The sequence below is a fragment of the Helicoverpa armigera genome, chromosome 23 (genome assembly GCF_030705265.1).
Source record: "Helicoverpa armigera isolate CAAS_96S chromosome 23, ASM3070526v1, whole genome shotgun sequence".
Classification (NCBI taxonomy): Eukaryota; Metazoa; Arthropoda; class Insecta; order Lepidoptera; family Noctuidae; genus Helicoverpa; species Helicoverpa armigera.
In genome coordinates, this window is record NC_087142.1 from 3,334,175 (window position 1) to 3,352,763 (window position 18,589).

The following is an 18,589-nucleotide window of genomic DNA, read 5'->3' on the forward strand; positions in this document are numbered from 1 at the left end:
GCGGTAAAAGTACAATATTTTTTTGATACCATAGACTTAGCAATATACCATTAAATTATTTAAAAATAAAAAATATTTATAGCTTGACATTCCGCTGAAAATTCCGCAAATTTAAATGTCAAATATTCCCTTAAACTATTTATATTTTTGGGTGGATTATATAAATTATTAATTACTTAGTCTAAATTCTCACAAAATGCAGAGGACCAAAAGTTATGCAACGATTGGAGCAGCGGCTGCAGCTGGTGCTGACGATGAGCCGTTTCGAAGGTTTAGGAGTGTCACGTTATTTTCGGGCACGGGTGCAGCTCCTGATTATACCTCTCCATTTGATTTTGATGCATTTATTCCCTGGGTGTGTAAACAATGGTGCACATCTACATCAGTACTGATCATTTCAAAGACCCAAGGTAAGTAAATGGTTTGTCTATGCGTTTATTTACTAACTACCTGTTTTCCCGCTGTTTCATCCTTGTCCCGGCGGAATATCTGTCGTCTTCGGGAATAGTCTAACTTACCAAAAGTTTAAGAATTTTTCAAATTGGCTCAGTAGTTTTGGAGCCTTTACAAGCAAACAAACAAACAAATGTTTCAAATTAGAAGGTATAGAGTATACAGATAGTTATCGAAGTAAGGAAGAGTCCATAATGTACATGACTTGGGCAGACAAGTGCTCTTAGGTACTCACAGAAATACAGACAATATGACAATATGATTCATTATTGAATCACAGAAATTGATAACAACGTTTATTTAAAAGAAAAAAATGCGGAATGCCACATTCGCTTCAATCGTAATTGAGTCGTGATTGGATCTCAGTCGGATGTGAATCGAGTCGCTCAAGTGAAATAATGAGCAGAATCGTGCAACGGGTATCTTTCCCAGTGTGGGATGCAGTTCTCTCTGGTTCCGGGAATCGTAGGGAAGACCTAGTACCTAATTATGTACCTAGATATTTTAATTACTATACCCACCTAAAACTGAACTATGTCAGTTTTTATCGAAACTTTTTCTTCTTGTTTCAGATCAATATGTCAAATACGGGTCTAAAAGAACCAGTAAATCCAAAGTAAAAAAGACAAAAACCCTAGAAGAATTAACGCCCCACAGCTCAATTAAATTAGAAAATAAAATGTCGGTACTTGGGGGTAAGACCGTGCCTATCATTGCATACTACGACGTCAAACACCGACTCGTAGAACTAGCTATAATTGGAAGCACAACTGAAGTCTCAAGAAAAATTTTTCATGCATTAAGTCTGTCAATTCCATATCACTCTATGTTGACTCGATTTACATTCCGTAGAAGTCTGACAACTTATCTAATTATATACGAGATAAATAGATTACTTCCAATTTCTAGCATAACTGAAGTTTGTTTCGACGATACGTACGTGAAGGAAGGCAATTATTATATTCTACTGGAAAACAGCTCGCAAGTGAGGTATTTGTCATTGAATAGATGTAGGATCAACGATGACATATGCAAGAAAATATTCAGTAATCTAGGTATAGGCACTCAGGCATCACAGGGACTACAATGTTTAGAATTGGGCAGTAATGAAATAACAGATGTTGGCGCCAAGTACATCGCATCTGTGCTCAGGGTTAATCGATACCTACTTCACCTGAACTTGTCAGGAAACAAAATCACTGACATTGGTTTCATACCGATCTTGGACAGTTTAATGGAATTTAAATTGACGCGCGAAGAAAATATGGAACTGAAGCGCAGGAAACTATATTTCTTGAATAATAAGATGGAAGTGTATTCAAGATGTTTGGCGGAGTTGAAGTATGGGAAAAGTGACGATTTAGACAACGCGGCCTCTTCCGGCAGGAAGTTACTGATGAGACGTTTGCGCAGGAAGTCCAGGAAAATAATAGCGGAACAGAGTGTGCAAGATATTGCTGAAATGATGGCTAAAGGGATAGTCGGAGTATTTCATGATCCTTTCTCCGATGACAACGTGGAGTATAAAAATTGTGGTTTATATTCGAAAGGAAATTTAGTTATGTGTTATATAAATATTGCCTATAACCAAATAGGATATGCGTCGGTTCAAAGACTCGCCCAAGTCTTGAGTTATCAGGATTCAATTATTAAGTCTGATGATTCGGGCCTAGTAAGAATAACATTAGACGGAAATCCTATTCCAAATGATTGTTGGGAACTTTGTGAAATTGATATGTATTTTAAAAAGATTCTTTATCTAAGAACTGTGAGCAAGAAGAACAGGACTTCGACCATATTTAGTAAAAAATCATATTCCAAGCCAGGTACTCCCTCTGTTTCTACTACTTCTTAGATATCTTAATGTAGGATCCCGCCCGTGTCTGATTTTCAGTAGGACAGATAATCAGGCCGATTATATGTAGGACTACTTATCTGACTAGGATTGTGTGACCGTCTTCTTGTAGTACGTGCACGTTGCACTATTGATATCAGTGTTTATTCTCCTACAAAAAATCTGTCACTGGTTATCTGATGCGGGCTAACTAAACCTGTTATTATTCTAAGAGCAATATGCTTATCTACGAGTAGGTATGTTGACTTTAAGCCAAACTCGTTTTAGTTTATTTTAATAGGAGATATATCTACTTACTTTAAGCCTGGGAAGATTTTAAGTTTATTTCGTTATTAAGAAGATTATTTTTTACTTACTATTATGCATAACAAGATTTACGTTTATTAAGTATATTGTGGTTCTTTCAGCAGTTGCTATTTCTTTATTTTAGCATACAATGTCGAGCGAGAGAGAGCTTTTTTTTTATTAGGTAATTAAGAATTTATTGCTATAAGAGTTTATTAGCGTTTTTGTTGCTGTAATGTCGAGTGTAAGATTATTTTAAGCTTATATAGGGACTGCCTACACCACCATAAAGTAAATTAATTGTGTTTTATGAACAACAATAACAATATTATTTTCTTTGAACTTGTTTTTTTTTTTTGTAGAATTAGAGTATGGATATTTGTTCATAGAACAGAAATGAGTAAAAATGTACCTACTTAACTAAAGCTTCTGCTAGCAGCTTCAGCCGCTTCCCGAGGGGACTTTTTCAAGCACCTTAAAAAGCCTATATATTCTGATATAGGTACATACCTACAAGCTACTGCCAAGTTTCATCAAAATCCATCCAGCAGTTTTTGCGTGCAATATGAACAAACATGCTTACAAGCATACCTACATCCATTTGGCGTTGATAAGTAATATTACGTAGAAGGAATTTGGATTAGTAGGATAATAAAGTGAAAACCTAGGAAAACGTTGTCTAAGTACATTATAGAGGCAACCGTGGCAACGCCAAGCTGCCAGAGTATCCAGAAGCCGCGTAGAGAACTGTAGGTAGCTCGTGGCCACGCTTCCAATTTGGCGACGTTACCAAACCGTCGCAAAGTGAGTTACGTTCCATACCTTTTTAATATTAACTGCTTGGATACGTAGCCTGCGACGTCGCCATTGGCGTCCTAATGATGCAGAGCTCTTTTGATTTTGTTCGATTCCTCGACCTACATAATTCAATTCACTACTGAAAATCGTTATCATAAAATCTCCTTCTGATTCTAAATGGCAGTTGAACTGTCATTCATGACACTTTGTAATTTGTTCGTTTCATGTTGTATAACGTCTTTTGACGCATTATTAATTTAATTATTTGATATTTTTCATTTTATTTTTATTTATTTTTCTTGACACAAATCGTTATTACGATGAGAGCGGTATCTATGAGATCATTTAAGTCGGACACCCGATCAGAGAATATAACATCGAAAAGTTCCAGTGATGATATATTAGAAAATGCTGATTTTGATGAGTTTTTACAGGCCACCTGCAAGAAATTTCAATGCCCTACTGCGATAGTAGTCGGCAGGGAAACCGTACGAGGTAAGAAATTTATGAAAAGCTGATTTATACTACCGCCATTTCAAAATCTCGGTAATGCTTTTTCAGATAGAAATTAGTTTTACAAGCACAAATTATGAAAACGCAACACTTCTTCGTTTTTTCTTTTCTAGAGCCACCACCTAAAAGTTCGAAGCAAAGACAAGAATCTAGGAGCAAACGTGGGGCGGCAATGGACGTATTGCCAACACCTTCAACTCAAAATTTGTCTTACCTCAACCCCTTCGACGAAAAATATCTCCTTGTCATGGCGATATACGACACCCTTAACCACCTGATCGAGATCCTGCTGTCCAAGTACAACGATCAAGTCATACCTCGCGTGCTGATGCAATTGATAGCACTCAAAGTTCCTCACACACGACATCTGACAAAGTTCACTATACGACAATGTCGTATCGACTTGTATACCATCTACGAATTAAATAAGATACTCGTGTTATCCAATATTACTGATATATGTTTGGATCACTCTTACGTGAAGGAAGGTATTTATGATGTACTGCTTAGTCAAAAATCATCTCTGCGAAATCTATCGCTTTCCAGGTGCTATATAAATGATCAGGTCTGCGAACGAATTGCTGCACGCTTACGTAGGTCAGAACCGGCGGAAGCTAGTTTGCTGACTCTTAATCTATCGTCCAACCAAATCACTGATGAGGGTATGAAACATTTAGGAGAAGCTCTCAGGGATAATAGACATTTACGGTATTTGAATGTTTCCGACAATCAAATAAGTGATGTTGGTGCACAGTACGTATTTGACGTGTTACAAGAATTTCTTTTGACTCCGGAAGAAATCTTTGACAGACGTAAATGCTATGTACAGTATTTGAAAAAAAAGACAGAGCTTTACGAACTGTACCTAAGTAAATTCGAAGAAGAAAATTCAAAAAGACTTGCTGCTAAGAGAAGTCTGACAGGGAGACCTAGATTAAGCCCGAAGAAGGATAAAGTTAGTATACGAAGAGACAGCCGTCATAGTACTTCTTCCATCCTGAGCGTTAAGGCGCGATCTATGGTTCTAGAAATACTGGGGCCTTTTCAACACCCTTTCAGTCCTGCTATGGCAGTAGTAAAAGATGGTGATCTGTATTGCATTGGCAATTTTACGCTTTGCTATTTGAACTTGCGGTATAACAATTTGACATATAAAAGTGTTGACGCTTTGTTGACCGTCGTCAAACACCAGAAGATATACCGTACTGAGAATCAATGTGGCCTAGTGAGTGTTTTAATCGAAGGCAACTATGTGCCCGAGGACTGTATAGAATATGCGTTGATACACAAGGAAATGATGCGCTCAGTGAATAGAAGGAAACTCCCCGGGGATAAAAGTGTACCTAGTAGCAGATAGACGTCTTTTGAAGATCATGTAGGATGGTTTTTGTACTGACAGATTTTGTAGGTAACGTGTTAAGCTGTGTCTACGCTAGAAGAGCCGAGCACGAGCGGAGCACGATTCGTTCGTGCTCGGCTGCATTCCGCCTGTTGTCGGTTTTGCCCTTGTAAAAATTACGACACCCTTTATAAAAAGGGCTTGGTTGGCTGCAACAGCAGCGGCTACTGCAATATTATTAATATCGTCCATATTCCCCAAGAGCCGCGAACTCACTGCGGAGAACAGTGATCGTTGTAGGGTCGTTGTACGTCCACACTTGAAGCCGTGAACGACGGCTCCGCTTGTGCTTCGCTCGTGCTCGGTTCGTCTAGCGTATTGCTGGGGAATCTACTTCATATTTCAAAGCTCTCTGCAGGTAAAACTTAAGGTTGCAAGGAAAAAATAAGATTCATGCGGATTTAATTATTTATTTGATTATACAATAATTGTTACGTGTATTTACAAATTGTGTTTTATAGATAGCTAAGTATTATAAAGATTTAGCTTAAAATTTATTTGAACTCTTTAGGAATTGCAACAAAGCCTTCACTAGTTTGGTAACTTTCGTTTTTCAATATACCACGTCAACAAATCATGGAAAGACGTTAAAACATTAAAATATAATATTTTTGACGCATCTATAGTAACTAAAACTAATAAATAGATTTACTATCATATAATACTTAACATAAAAAGTCAGCACCAACTTTCGTTTGTCAAAATTGTGCTTAATACTGGCCCCCATATTATTAGGATAGCACCTAAACAGGCTATTTCCTTACGATCTAAAGTTTTACCTCTTATCAGAAGAGGCACTAAATAGGCAGATATGCTTACAAACTTATCGTTAAATAGTCGCTACAGTCGTGTAATATCTGGCATTATTAATTTCTAGGTGGGAGATATTCTCTGTTGGGTTTCTGAGCTGGCCTTCCCCTACTGCCGTTGGGGTTGAAGCCAGGCCCACTGGGTCTGCCTGATGGGTAGCCTTGGCTACCTAGACCTGATCCTGGATAAGGTGTGCTGGAACTCGGGTAATTAGATCCAGGGCTTCCTGGACTACCAGAAGGTCCTTGTGGACCAGATCCTGGGTATCCAGGATAACTACCAGATGGGCCTTGCGATCCTGGGTAGCCACCTGATGGGCCCTGCGAACCTGGATAGCCACCGGAAGGTCCTTGTGAACCCGGATATCCTCCTGAGGGACCCTGTGAGCCTGGATAGCTTCCGGATGGACCTTGTGAACCTGGATAACCTCCAGATGGTCCCTGTGAGCCGGGATAGCCTCCTGACGGGCCTTGTGGTCCTGGATATCCACTCGTTGACTGTATGCCTGGGTACGGGGTTGATGGTCCTGAACCAGGGTAGCTGGAAGGCCTTGAAGTACCAGATCCGGGGTAAGATGAAGGTCCCTGTGGTCCTCTGCCACCAGGATACGATGAGCCTGTATTATAGTCATTGTAGTCAGAACCTCTAATGGAGTAATCATAGAGCTTAGCATTTAATTCGTACAGGCCAGGAGCTGCATCACAGCTGAACTGATTCCACCAAACGCAAACGAAATCTTCTTGAGAGAAGATGGTTCCGTTGGGACAGAGGAAGTCATACGTTATGTTATTGGAACATACGTGAAAGACTTGGCAACGAGTCTCAACATCAGCGTAGTACCCAGGTAAAGATTGAGCTTTGCAGCTGAACGAGGTTTGGGGGATGTAAGATAATATGGGGTAATCTATGTCAGGTTCTCCTGGGATAGCCGAGTAATCCCCACCTTCGTAGCTACCAGTGTCACTGTCAGAGAAACTTGTAGTCCCATAATTATTCCCCGAGCCAGGATAATTCTGTCCTTGTCCGGGGTATCGTGATCCCTGACCGGGGTAACCAGAGCCTGAAGGACCTCTTGACCCTTGAGGGTAAGATGAGTCAGATTGTCCAGGGTAGCCTCCAGATGGTCCACTTGGTCCTTGTCCCGGGTACGAAGAGCCGGGGTAACCTGGTCTTTGGCTACCAGATCCGGGGTAGTTTTGTGGTCCTGTTGAGTATCCTGTAGTAGAGCCCCCGCCGTTGTAGTCGTCGCTTTGTGGCCGAATGGTTGTCCCTCCGGAGCCTGGTGAAGTCCCGGGTTGGCTGGATGTTCCTGGCCCAAATGGTCTGCTGGGCTTGTTATAGTCGTACCCATTTTGAGCGGCGACGAGGGCTAGTAGCACTGAAACATAAGACATCATTATTATAATGTGTTCTTGTTAGAGATCTCTCTGCGTGTTATTGGTATATTTCGTATTTTTTACTAGTTATTTTTAATAAATACTTTATTTTTTCTCGACTATGTACGATAGAGTGGATTATTTTAGACACTTATATTCCATTTATTTTTCGTATTGATAATTTATTATTATATTACTTTTGCTTTGTTTTTAATACTTTTATAATTAAATAAATATACTTTTCATTTGTTTACTTGTTTTTTCTTCATAAGGGACAGAGGTCACTATTTGCATTTCTTCATTGGGTGCAAATGGTTCTCAAACAATGTGCCAAAGAGTCTGAATGCACCTAATTGTCTAGTACACTCATTGGCACGTAACATCTGATCCAATTGAGAGTACACCCCGAGGCACAATGCCGAGATGAGATCGCGTGGGATACCCTGGTATCGACGAGGTTTTGCAATATGGCCGCCATTTGGCGGGAAATAAACGTTACGATTTAGGAATTAGAATGTTTTTAATTGTTTTTTTTTTCAATCTTGGTTTTTATGCAAGGCCGCAAGATTTATTGAAGACGCCTTAGAAGAAGCTATTGTTTTATGGTAGACATGGGGAAAACAAAACCGATTGCCAAATCTAAGACCTGTGGGAAGGCCGTGCTATGGTGTTGGGAATGGAATATTAAGTAATAAATTACTATAAAATAAAATTCATACCTTTCCGTCTGACCGCGGTAGGTATGAAATGTTAGGAAAAAAAACAATTGTTACCTATCCCATACCTACAATTTACGATCATCAACTAAATAGCAACTTTTATTTAAGAGTTAAAGTTAGTACTCAAATTATCTCATATCCGATCTATGTAGTAGCAAATTGGCTTTACAAGTTAGTGAATTACCACAACAATTTCCAACTTGTTATTTATAAACGTACTGAGTAAACGGCTTCTAAGAATAGAGCAATTTTGTCGGAAGATTCCTACTTTAATTTGTTAATTTTATACAAATAGGTTCTTAGAATTAGTTGTTGAGTTACATTGATTCGGTATTAAGTAATTTAATTTGTTGTTAAGGTATAGTACCTAAGTACGTTGCTTGTCTGTTAATATAACTATTAAGTTATGAATATATTTTAGTATGCAAATAAATATAATTTAAGTAGTACTTCTACACTAAAGTATGATTCCAAAGTTATTTTTTCCTCTAATAACCATTTTCTTTTAAATAAATAAATACTTATTTGAGACTCAGGGACTCATAAAAGAAAGCTTGGATATTGCACAAGGAAGTTCACAGACTAAATAAAACCCCGTGTTCCTTTATTGACTTTTTGAAACATCTCTGCTCCTCTCTGCCTCTCAGATATAAATTTTCAAGCACTAGTGAAATTATTGAAAAAAAATTGCCCCCCAAAAAAAACAAATAAGCACAATTAATTAAATTAAATTAATTACTATTAGTGGATGCGGATGGATGTGACATTAACAATGTGGCTGAAAAAATATTTTTTTGCATATTTTTAAAATTGTTCTCATTGCAAGCGAACAATTGACATGACATTGTTTCACAATGGTAATGGCTCTTACGTTGAATGGTCAAGATGCGTTCGTTTTTAGATCGCTGGGCCATTAGGTTGATGATTATCTAGATTTTGACTGAAATCTAAGTTTTCGTCATTTGTAGCAATCTTTTATCTTTTATTTTGTAAGCTTACTTGCGTTATGTCATACAATTTTTTTGAAAAGCCACAAATTCTCTTTGAGATTTTTTAAAATCATTTAGCGAGTCATGAATAAATCCATCCCCATCTTCATAATTTTTCTGATCAATTTTCACTTATTATTGAGGTTCAGAGCTTTTGTTGCCCCTTTCATTGCCTTTACATCGTGATTTAAATCGTGTATCATTCCCATCTTAGGTGTTAAAACACAATTTACTCCGAAATAGGAAAAAGCGTAAACCACAAACTATTCTGCATAAACAGAAATACTCGCTCCAGTTCTAATCTCCAATTTCAAACAGGGAAGTGTTCCATATTCAAAATAGTTCGTTGCCGCAGTCTCACCACTAGATGGAGCATCTATCGTGCTTTCCGTCACGATCGCTATACAACAATGGAACAAGGAAGATTCAAATTATACCAACTTAAGCGTACAAACAAACGGTGAAAACGTGCAATTAAAATGAGACCTAATAACAAGGTTATAAAGCTTAAATTAGAAGAAAAGGATAGTTTCAGAGCAGCATTTCGTATGTTGGTTTGATAACGTGCGAAGATGCTATTTAATTCAGTGTTACAGTTTGTGTCGCCGTTTCTTCATTAGTTGTATAAGATATTTGCAAATAGGAAAGGCTATTGTAGATGTTACTTAAGATAAAATGTACGTGTAATCGTTTTTTGGCGGGATGTTAGAACAATTGAATGCCTCATTTGTCCCATACTTCAAGAAATCGTTTACATAGTAAATGGAAATTATGGAAAATTAATGATAGGTAATAATGGAATGCAGCTACGTTAATTTGAGTTCTAAAGCTAACAAACGCCTTTTAGAGTGGGTATTCCTCTTGTATTTCTTTGTATAGACGCGCAGGCAGATGAAACATGAGAAATATAAAAGAATGTAAATATGAAGTGTAGACTCCCAAAAATACATTTTTCGCAGGTTGATCTTCGGATATAGGTACCATTTAACCTTTAAATCAACACCAATTCCCAACCTCGGAAACTAAATAGAGTGCATCGCTATTACACAAGATGCATTAAAACAGTTGATGTCCATCCGTAATGATATGGTAAATAATCTCACGCATGGGTCAAGTTTGTCAGGCAAATACTTAGAACAAGTGATGCTTCATCATGCTTAGGAGTTTTAGATGCAGAATATGGGAAAATTAATTTGGATGTTATAGCAGTTTTTCGATTTGTTGGTAAAATTGTAGAATATTATATAGATAGATAAAACATTTATTCAGATAAACAAAAAGACACCACAAAGATACACAATAAGACAAATAAAACAAAACAAGAAGTGGGTAGAAAGAGAAACATGAAATACAATCAGAGATTAACGGCGCGCTGCAGTGTCTTACGTTTGCACCGAATGGGAGTCCAGCTCAGCATGTGTCAGGAAGAATACCTGACGCTGGTATTCTGCTGGATCCCTAAAAATGACGCACGGACGATGTAGATTAATGTTAAAGCACTGTTACTCATCTACAGCCGGTTAGACTGGAAGCTGACCCAAACATAGTTGGGAAAAAGGCTCGGAGGATTATGATATCGTGGACAAATCATAAAAGGTAAGTACACTATTCAATATCTGAAATACCGACTTATGGTTTTACCCACGTTTTACCATTAGTTATTTGAATTCAAGGGAGGGATTCTCAGCTTTAATTAGACATTTCTAGTGTACTAGTAAGATCTTAATTACAGGCATTTGTAGCCATAAATCCTCAAAGCTAATTCATATCATGCAAGACCTAGGAGAAATTACGTGGTCGATCCATGTTGTCATTTTCGTGATTATCCTGAGGTGAAAGGTTGTGTGCGTACGTGTTCCTATATTGGTGAATCTTTGGAGATGACGGAATTATTATTCTTTGATATATTTCCATCATTGAATATCATAATATCGGTAACGGTAATTTGTGTTAACATAAGGTACATTTTGACAAAAATGAGTCGTATAGTATTTGCCTATCGCTTGAATTCGGAATTCCTTGTTCTATCAGTACAGTGATGAACCTATTTATTTGATCTGAGGTGATGAATGTTAGATTTTACAAGTGTTTTTGGAAAGGAAACTAAAAGACTTAGGTTTTGTCGTCCATTGATTAGGTAATGCATTAGTTGTTCTTAAGAAAGATCTACTTACTGCAAAAAATTGACAAACGCAGCATGTTGTTGGTGCTGCACCTTCTGGGCTTAAACTAAATCTGAAACAAATATTATTATGCATTAATTAACTTTCTGGAATTTGGTCCCTCGATCCTGACCAAGGCTCGGAGAACCATTTGCTTTCAGAAGCTATACTTACGATTTTTCTAAATTGTAAAAACCATAATGGAAGTAGTCACGGTATTAACAAAGGCCTAGGAGTCAAGATTATTCATAAAATTAATGCCCATAAGAATTTATTAGTTAATCCAATCTTTAGAATTAATCATGTATCAGAATAAACAATGATTAGTAGTCTTACATCCATCGCTACCAACGCTTGTAATAAGCCAATCAAATATAATAAAAACGCACGAATTTTTAAAATTACTATAATGTGTAAGTAAGCGCGGGATGTTACTTGTCTAGTTAATATACCGCCGTGTAATAAGTATATCATTATTATGACCTACATCGGCGATGACTGATGAGCTTGCAATGCTAGTTAACTCAGTTTTTTTTTTCTTTTAAAGGTCACTGAATTCTCAGAGGGACATAAACAGCTATAGAATAGATCAGATACAATTTTCAATCTTTCACTATAAGGTAGATTGATAAATCATCATGCAGCACAAACGAAAAATGACAAGGATATTGAGAATGAGAAAGTACCCACAAAATAGTAACAAAGATTTCTTCCATCACAATAAGTACCAAAAATAATTGCCACTGTAATCTACCTGACAATGTTTTTCTACGGGATCCCTGCATTGCCATACCAGACCTAATAATAGTGTCAGTGCGATGTAAGTGAAACATAACGTTTGATCTAATGAGGCTGATGAATCAGCGCTTTTCGAACGTCAACCAAAACCCCCATTCTCAGAACCATCAACCACCAAAATTAGGAAGTGATGAGCACTTCCTAATTTTTGCTGGGAGGAGGAAGTAACGCAGCAACCAAGTGCATTTAGATACAAGGTAAATGTTGCTATTCGCCTTTTTAATTTTCACATATTCGATATGTTTCTAATAGTTTATTACGTTTTCATGAATTTCAAATTTTAATATAGTTTTGTTTAGTGTTCTACAGTGTAGAACGTTTGAAAGTAAATCATCCCTTTTGACTTCATCCGGGTCTTCTTGTGCCAACGAGCATAATATTAGAAAACAGAAACGTATCATCACGACACAACATTGCACTCAAGTCATGACAAACAACATCCGCAGTTGTTAGGCTATTAATCACGCCCTTTACTAAATTACTTGTACACACTAAACCATTTCAGAGAGCTGGCTCAGGAAGACACTTTTCGCCATAGGGTGTATTTATTGTATTATTTTCATCTATTGATTTGTGTTCCTTGTTCAAAACATTATTAAGGTTAACGTCTCACTGTTCCTACATTTCAATATTTTAGGGCCATCGGGTTGCGGATAACTGGAGACAGTCGCTTCATGTAAAACTCTGATGCTCAGCTGGATCCCGTTAAGCTAGAAGCTGAACCTGACTGCAGCTGGATGGAACACTGGAATTTCAAGTAAGTCTTCAATTTTGAGCATTTTTTTCAATATCGATTAGTTTAATCAACCAAATAATTTCTTTCTCACGGGTTTGCAACAAATATTTATCTAAAGGCCATCGTATTAGTGAATACAGCACCAGTACTTAGCAACTCAGTAGTACTTGGCCCCGGGTCATGTTTCTAATGGTTTGTTCTGAAACTGTCGGGGTGACGGAACGTGACTGACGCATCACTGCGGGGCGTCCACGCAATGCTGTTCCCACTAGCACTCAATTGCTGATGGTTGAACCTTTCTATGGAATTTAGGTGCTTGTTCACTAGGTAGTGAGTGGGATAGGAAGATCAATATTTTTGTCTTGACCGCTTTAGGCGACCTACTGTCCTTGACGCAGACACAATAGTTCAAAAATCGGTGTGTATCACATTCATATGACTCACTAGCTGGTGCCCGCGACTTCGTCTGCCCAGGTTTAGTATTTCGAACAATATGTTTACAAATTGTAGCCTATGTGTTATTCTGATGTATAAGCTATATTATTGTAAAGTTTCATTAAAATCCATTCAGTAGTTTTTGCGTGAAAGAGTAACAAACATCCATACATCCATACATACAAACTTTCGCGTTTATAATATTATATATAGTAGGATGGAACATTGAAGTTATTGTATGATTGCCTACACTACAAAAGATGTCACTTTGTATGTTGTGGCAATAATAATGTATTGTTGATCTTGCGTTTCACTATCTTCTATTTCACTTAATTATCCTGCACGCGAAGTTCTTCAATCATCACCTAATAATCAAAAATGATGTAAAGCCCTATTCGGAAAAAAAAACAATAGCCGCCATTGTATCCCATGCTTAAGTTGTAAATCAAAATTAAGTACCATAAATTGAATTTTGGTTATATAAACTGTTATTTCCAAATAAGTTAATTGGCGCTCTGTATGGGATGTTTTGTTTCGTGAATATTTATTTGAATCGTGTGAATTTTATGAATAATTCTTTCATTGATCTTGGACTTTGCCAACATTCTATGCTACCAAACTATGAAATTCAATATTTTTGGGTCACCATTTTGGTATGCTTAGTATTGTACTACAATTAAAAGCGTTTACAAAAGGATGAATAGTTTAATAACTTCGATCAAAAAGTTTAATAAGTAAAGCTTATTAAACTTTCAAGTTTTGAGCTGTTAAATAAGTAAATTCCGAATTTTGCGTAATAAATCTTGTACTTTCATGCTGTATAATTTGCAAATAATTTCTGATTTTGAATTGCATGTCTGACTATATTTATCGCCAGAAAAAAACAATTAGCTAGCATGCTAATTTCTATACCTATCTAATTCTAAATCTATCTGCCTAAGTGTTTAATTATCTGTGGAGAATCCGCTTAGTATTGATTTATAATACTTAAAATAAAGAAATATTTTTTTGGTTAAATAACCGCACGCTATGCATGAATAGTTCACGAGCTTAATTTATTAATAAGAGAGTGGTATTGTCAAAATGCCATGTTCTTGATTTGTTTTAAATTGTTTTTCCAAAATGAAACTATTCTTTTGTATGACGGAACTAAGACTTTTAGAGATGTAGCAAATGTTAGAACTCCAGATATGCTGCAATGTCTTGGTGACATGGTGACCATTTAAAAACCATAGTTTTCAACGAAATTAGGTCAAGTTGGGCGAGCACTGTTAGGAGATGTAGGTGTCACCGGGAGATTTAACTATGTATATGCTGTCGGGTCAGTTATATTGCACTAATAAAATACATGGATGGCCGAAGCTACAGCATCCCTGAACATCAACTGTGCTCAAATTGGGATTTTCCAATTACTTAGAAATACATAGTTCTAACAAATCAGGAAGCATATATAGAATATTTTGAAACAAAATTGACACATTCTTATGAAATCGGAACCATTATAATGATGCATCAATTGTTAGGAAATGGTCGACTGAACTGCGATGAGCTTAAATTGGTGGTAGCGGAAATAAAGTGTGCGAAACTAACGGTGATTACGATACGTTAATTCATAAGATTTCTGTGAAGATTGATCGAGATGTTTGAAGAAAAGGGTTCTGCCTACGATTAACTTACAATTGAATTAGGTTCATTAACTATTTAATTGTTTACTAGATTCATTGGATGAAGCTATTCGAGATAAACAGCATGAACTTTAACTATTTGGATACTCATATTTCAATTTGATTATTGGGAATAAATATGGCATCTTTTGTTGCACGTAAAGTCATTGATAACATATAAATACATAATAAAATACAGCGAGCAGCAAAAGCTTACAAATTAATCTATTTAGAATAATGATAATTTCCTCGAGATACATTTTCATAAATCGTCATGAACGAATTAATTGGACTTAGGTATTAAGAGTCGTTAAATCCTTTGATGGTTCACATAAATTAGACGCTAAGATTTAATACTGTAATAAATGTAATTTACTAATAAATCCTATAAACAAACAACCAAATTATTACAAAACAAAACAATACTGATCCCTAAACCTGGCACTTATTCAACTCCAGCGCAGTGCAATGCGTCGATTGTTCATACATATTATTAAAAGCAAAAAGCTCTCATTGTCACCGCCGCCACATTTGAGTAAAAACGATCAATGAGAAAAGAATGTTGGCCACATTGTCTCCGTATGAGATAGAGTTTTTACGAACGATATAATTATTGTGATTGTAATAGTGGAAGGCGTTTTGTTTGGAATTTATCGCTTATTCCGAATGAGATTTGTAGGCGATTTCTGTGTGTTATGTAGTGGACATGGGAACTTTGTATGAAATACCTACTTAGAGTTGTTACATTAGTTAATTATTTTCGTAATGGTTGGTTTTATTTATATTTTGAGGATTTTTTTGAGAAATGATAGTTCTTTATAAAGTTCAAATTCAGGTTTGCGCTTCTGCAATTCTGCTTTTTTTGCAATTGAATTTTATGGCTATGAGATTGAGATGCACGCTCAGCTGTAACTTTTTTTATCTGGAGAGACTTTATCCTCTTATGTTTTTAGGGCAAGTTCCCCCAAGAGTCTGGTTAGTGAGTCTTGCAAAAGGTCCTCCTAAGGTCTTATTACAGTGTCTTTACTTTGTTGGTTTTCTAAGATAATTCAATTATAGGTTGGCACTCCCGATAAACGGAATTTAGTTTTTGAATATGGCATATCATTATGATGGATTACCGTTGTCATCGTCCTTTTAGAATAAATAAGAAAACTTTATATACTTAGTCAAAAATAAACTCATTAGCAGCCATCAGGACACTTTGAAATTTAATTTACGTCTATAAAGGTTAGCTTTTAGCCAAAAGGTTAAAGTTGTATCTATTAATTTTGGGTAAAGGGCCGTTTGTTTGTATCAAGTTGATTCTAAATAATATTTAAGTAACAAAAATATTTAAAGTACGAGAATGTAGTTTTGCAAATATTCTAAGAGTATGTGCAATACGAAAACTGTGAAAGCTGGGCGGGCGGAAAAATTGGGCGGTAAGTCTTTAAGTACATACAGTAGAATCCGGATATAACGACCTTCAAGGGACCGACGATACTATGTCGTACTAACCGGACGACGCACAAAACGGACGGATTATTTCTCATCATCTCATATGATTTTTCTTAAGTACATAACTTAAATTGTACATACATACATAACTTACGAATACATACTATTATCTTCTTCTTCTTATATATAAAAATGAATTGATGTTCGTTAGTCTCACTAAAACTCGAGAATGGCTGGACCGATTTGGCTTATTTTGGTTTTAAAATGTTCGTAGAGGTCCAGGGAAGGTTTAAACGATACGAAGTTTGTTGGGTCAGCTAGTCTTCTTATATATAAAAATGAATTGGTGTTCGTTAGTCTGGCTAAAACTCCGGAATGGCTGGACCGATTTGGCTTATTTTGGTTTTAGAATGTTTGTAGAGGTCCAGGGAAGGTTTAAACGATACGAACGCGGGGCGGGGGTGCGTAGGTAAACAAAACATTGCGCGTGTGTCGTTTTAACCGGACATATTATAATAAATATTGGTCGCTATAAGCAGTTGGTCGCTTAAACCGGAGTCGCACTAAACGGTTATATTGTCTTAGTACCTATATACGAAACCTAACTTGAGTAAAGATTATCGTCGCTAAAACCGATTAGTTGTTATAAGCGAAGTCGTTATATATGAATTCTACTGTATTTATTTTGTGACCTAATTTACTCGAACTTTTAAAGGTGTGCATAGCACTATAACATTATATATGTAGCATGAGAATTTTAAAAATAAGTCAACAAACACTCTTAAGTTTAAAAACTTCACCATTCAATTCCCACCAAAAAAAAAAATACTACCAAAATTCCCAAAAAAATCACAAAAATATATCCTAAAGTCAGAACACTCCATATACAAACAAACTATTTTCGAAAAAAAAAATACAAACTCACCGAGTGCGTACGTAGCGCTAGCGCGTGAGCGCGGACTGTGAGGAGGTGCGCCTGCGCAGGCTTTTATCACCGTTGCCATAGCAACCACCACCGCTTACCAAGGGATGCGTACGATTTGCAAACGTTAAAGTTTTGTAAACTAGGTCAGTTCTGTGATGGGTAGGGTCTGTGGTTTACCGGCTTTCAATTTGCTGGTCAAGCTTTTCATTGTTTGTGGGTTGAGTTAATTTCAGGTGTTTGTTTTGTACAATTTTGTATTACCCTAGTTTCTGGAAAAATATCATAGAACACCTGCAGCTTTGGTTTCTTTGTCCCTTTTATATGACTCTTAACAATTTTCCTTCTAAATAAGTGGATGAGGAAAAAATTGTCTCTCTCGCGTTTTCTACTTACTCAGCCTGAAAGTTTTTGAACCGTACCGATCACCTCTAAAGTTCATCATGATAGCAATTTCAAAACTTTGCCTCTTATTGTATAAAGACACATCTTTTTTTCCTTCTCATTGTCTAACTCTGTTGAAGTTATCGCAATCTGAATCCTAGATAAGATTCTGAGATTAGCAATTAGAAATGATACCCAATACTTTCTTCAGATTGGCAGCTATTCAAACGATCATTCGGACTGCAATCGAATCGAATGTATCGATTAAGTTCTCGATTCTATGGGATATGATGAGATCTACAACGAGAATTAAGAGTACTGAGTGCTTAGGCTGTAATTGGGTCAAAGTCCTAGTTTTTTTTTGCAATTTTTCGTCGTTGGACCATAATTTGCATTTTGTAAAATTTCGTATAGAAAACAACAACGTATTTTAGTTTTCAAAAGTTCTTAGGTCCGTTTTTCGGAACCGGTGTACTTTATATAGAATAATATAAAGATTTCTGCTATTATTCACCATACTTACATCTCGTAGGTCATCATTTCCTTCTTTAGCTTGCCCTAGGACCAAAACTATAACAAGAAAGACACCTCCAAGAATAAACTGAGTTATTGAAACATAAATAGCATACCTTAGTTTAATGTTGTAAACACAAATAATTACGCCATTAAATGTGTACTAAGCGCATTACTCTTGCATACATCTCGACAAAGGAGGGTCCATTCAGTGCAGTCTGAATGCAAATCCTACAATCGTATGCAACGTGCACGCTAAACGAATACACTGATGATGTTTGTTGACTAATCTGTGAAGATTTCAGGCGGTATGCTGAAGGACTGAATACCTTTCTATT

General features: G+C 36.6%; 3 protein-coding genes across 3 annotated transcripts; 2 read left to right on the forward strand and 1 right to left on the reverse strand.

Annotated features, from left to right (window-relative positions):
• Positions 1 to 95: 95 nt before the first annotated feature.
• Positions 96 to 2,935, forward strand: LOC110376836 (uncharacterized). The gene is made up of 2 exons (XM_021335447.3): positions 96 to 410; positions 1,026 to 2,935. Exons 1-2 carry the CDS (start codon positions 197 to 199, stop codon positions 2,306 to 2,308), a joined length of 1,497 nt encoding a protein of 498 aa, XP_021191122.3. The 5' UTR covers positions 96 to 196; the 3' UTR covers positions 2,309 to 2,935.
• Positions 2,936 to 3,607: 672 nt separating this feature from the next.
• On the forward strand, positions 3,608 to 5,536 carry LOC110376851 (uncharacterized). The gene is made up of 2 exons (XM_021335465.3): positions 3,608 to 3,886; positions 4,018 to 5,536. The coding sequence occupies exons 1-2, from the start codon at positions 3,712 to 3,714 to the stop codon at positions 5,259 to 5,261; spliced, it is 1,419 nt and encodes a 472-aa protein (XP_021191140.3). The 5' UTR covers positions 3,608 to 3,711; the 3' UTR covers positions 5,262 to 5,536.
• A 135-nt stretch (positions 5,537 to 5,671) lies between these two features.
• LOC110376853 (spidroin-2) lies at positions 5,672 to 17,431 on the reverse strand. Its single transcript, XM_021335466.3, has 3 exons — positions 17,358 to 17,431; positions 11,372 to 11,432; positions 5,672 to 7,491 (listed from the first exon to the last, which is right to left on the reverse strand). The coding sequence occupies exons 2-3, from the start codon at positions 11,394 to 11,396 to the stop codon at positions 6,170 to 6,172; spliced, it is 1,347 nt and encodes a 448-aa protein (XP_021191141.3). The 5' UTR covers positions 11,397 to 11,432; positions 17,358 to 17,431; the 3' UTR covers positions 5,672 to 6,169.
• Positions 17,432 to 18,589: the final 1,158 nt, after the last annotated feature.

Coding starts and splice junctions, on each gene's coding strand:
- LOC110376851 (XM_021335465.3), top strand. CDS start 3,712: ATGAGAGCGGTATCTATGAGATCATTTAAGTCGGACACCCGATCAGAG. Junction 3,887..4,017: donor CGGCAGGGAAACCGTACGAG/GTAAGAAATTTA, acceptor TTTCTTTTCTAG/AGCCACCACCTAAAAGTTCG.
- LOC110376836 (XM_021335447.3), top strand. CDS start 197: ATGCAGAGGACCAAAAGTTATGCAACGATTGGAGCAGCGGCTGCAGCT. Junction 411..1,025: donor GATCATTTCAAAGACCCAAG/GTAAGTAAATGG, acceptor TTCTTGTTTCAG/ATCAATATGTCAAATACGGG.
- LOC110376853 (XM_021335466.3), bottom strand. CDS start 11,396: ATGCTGCGTTTGTCAATTTTTTGCA. Junction 7,492..11,371: donor GCGTTTGTCAATTTTTTGCA/GTAAGTAGATCT, acceptor CTTATGTTTCAG/TGCTACTAGCCCTCGTCGCC.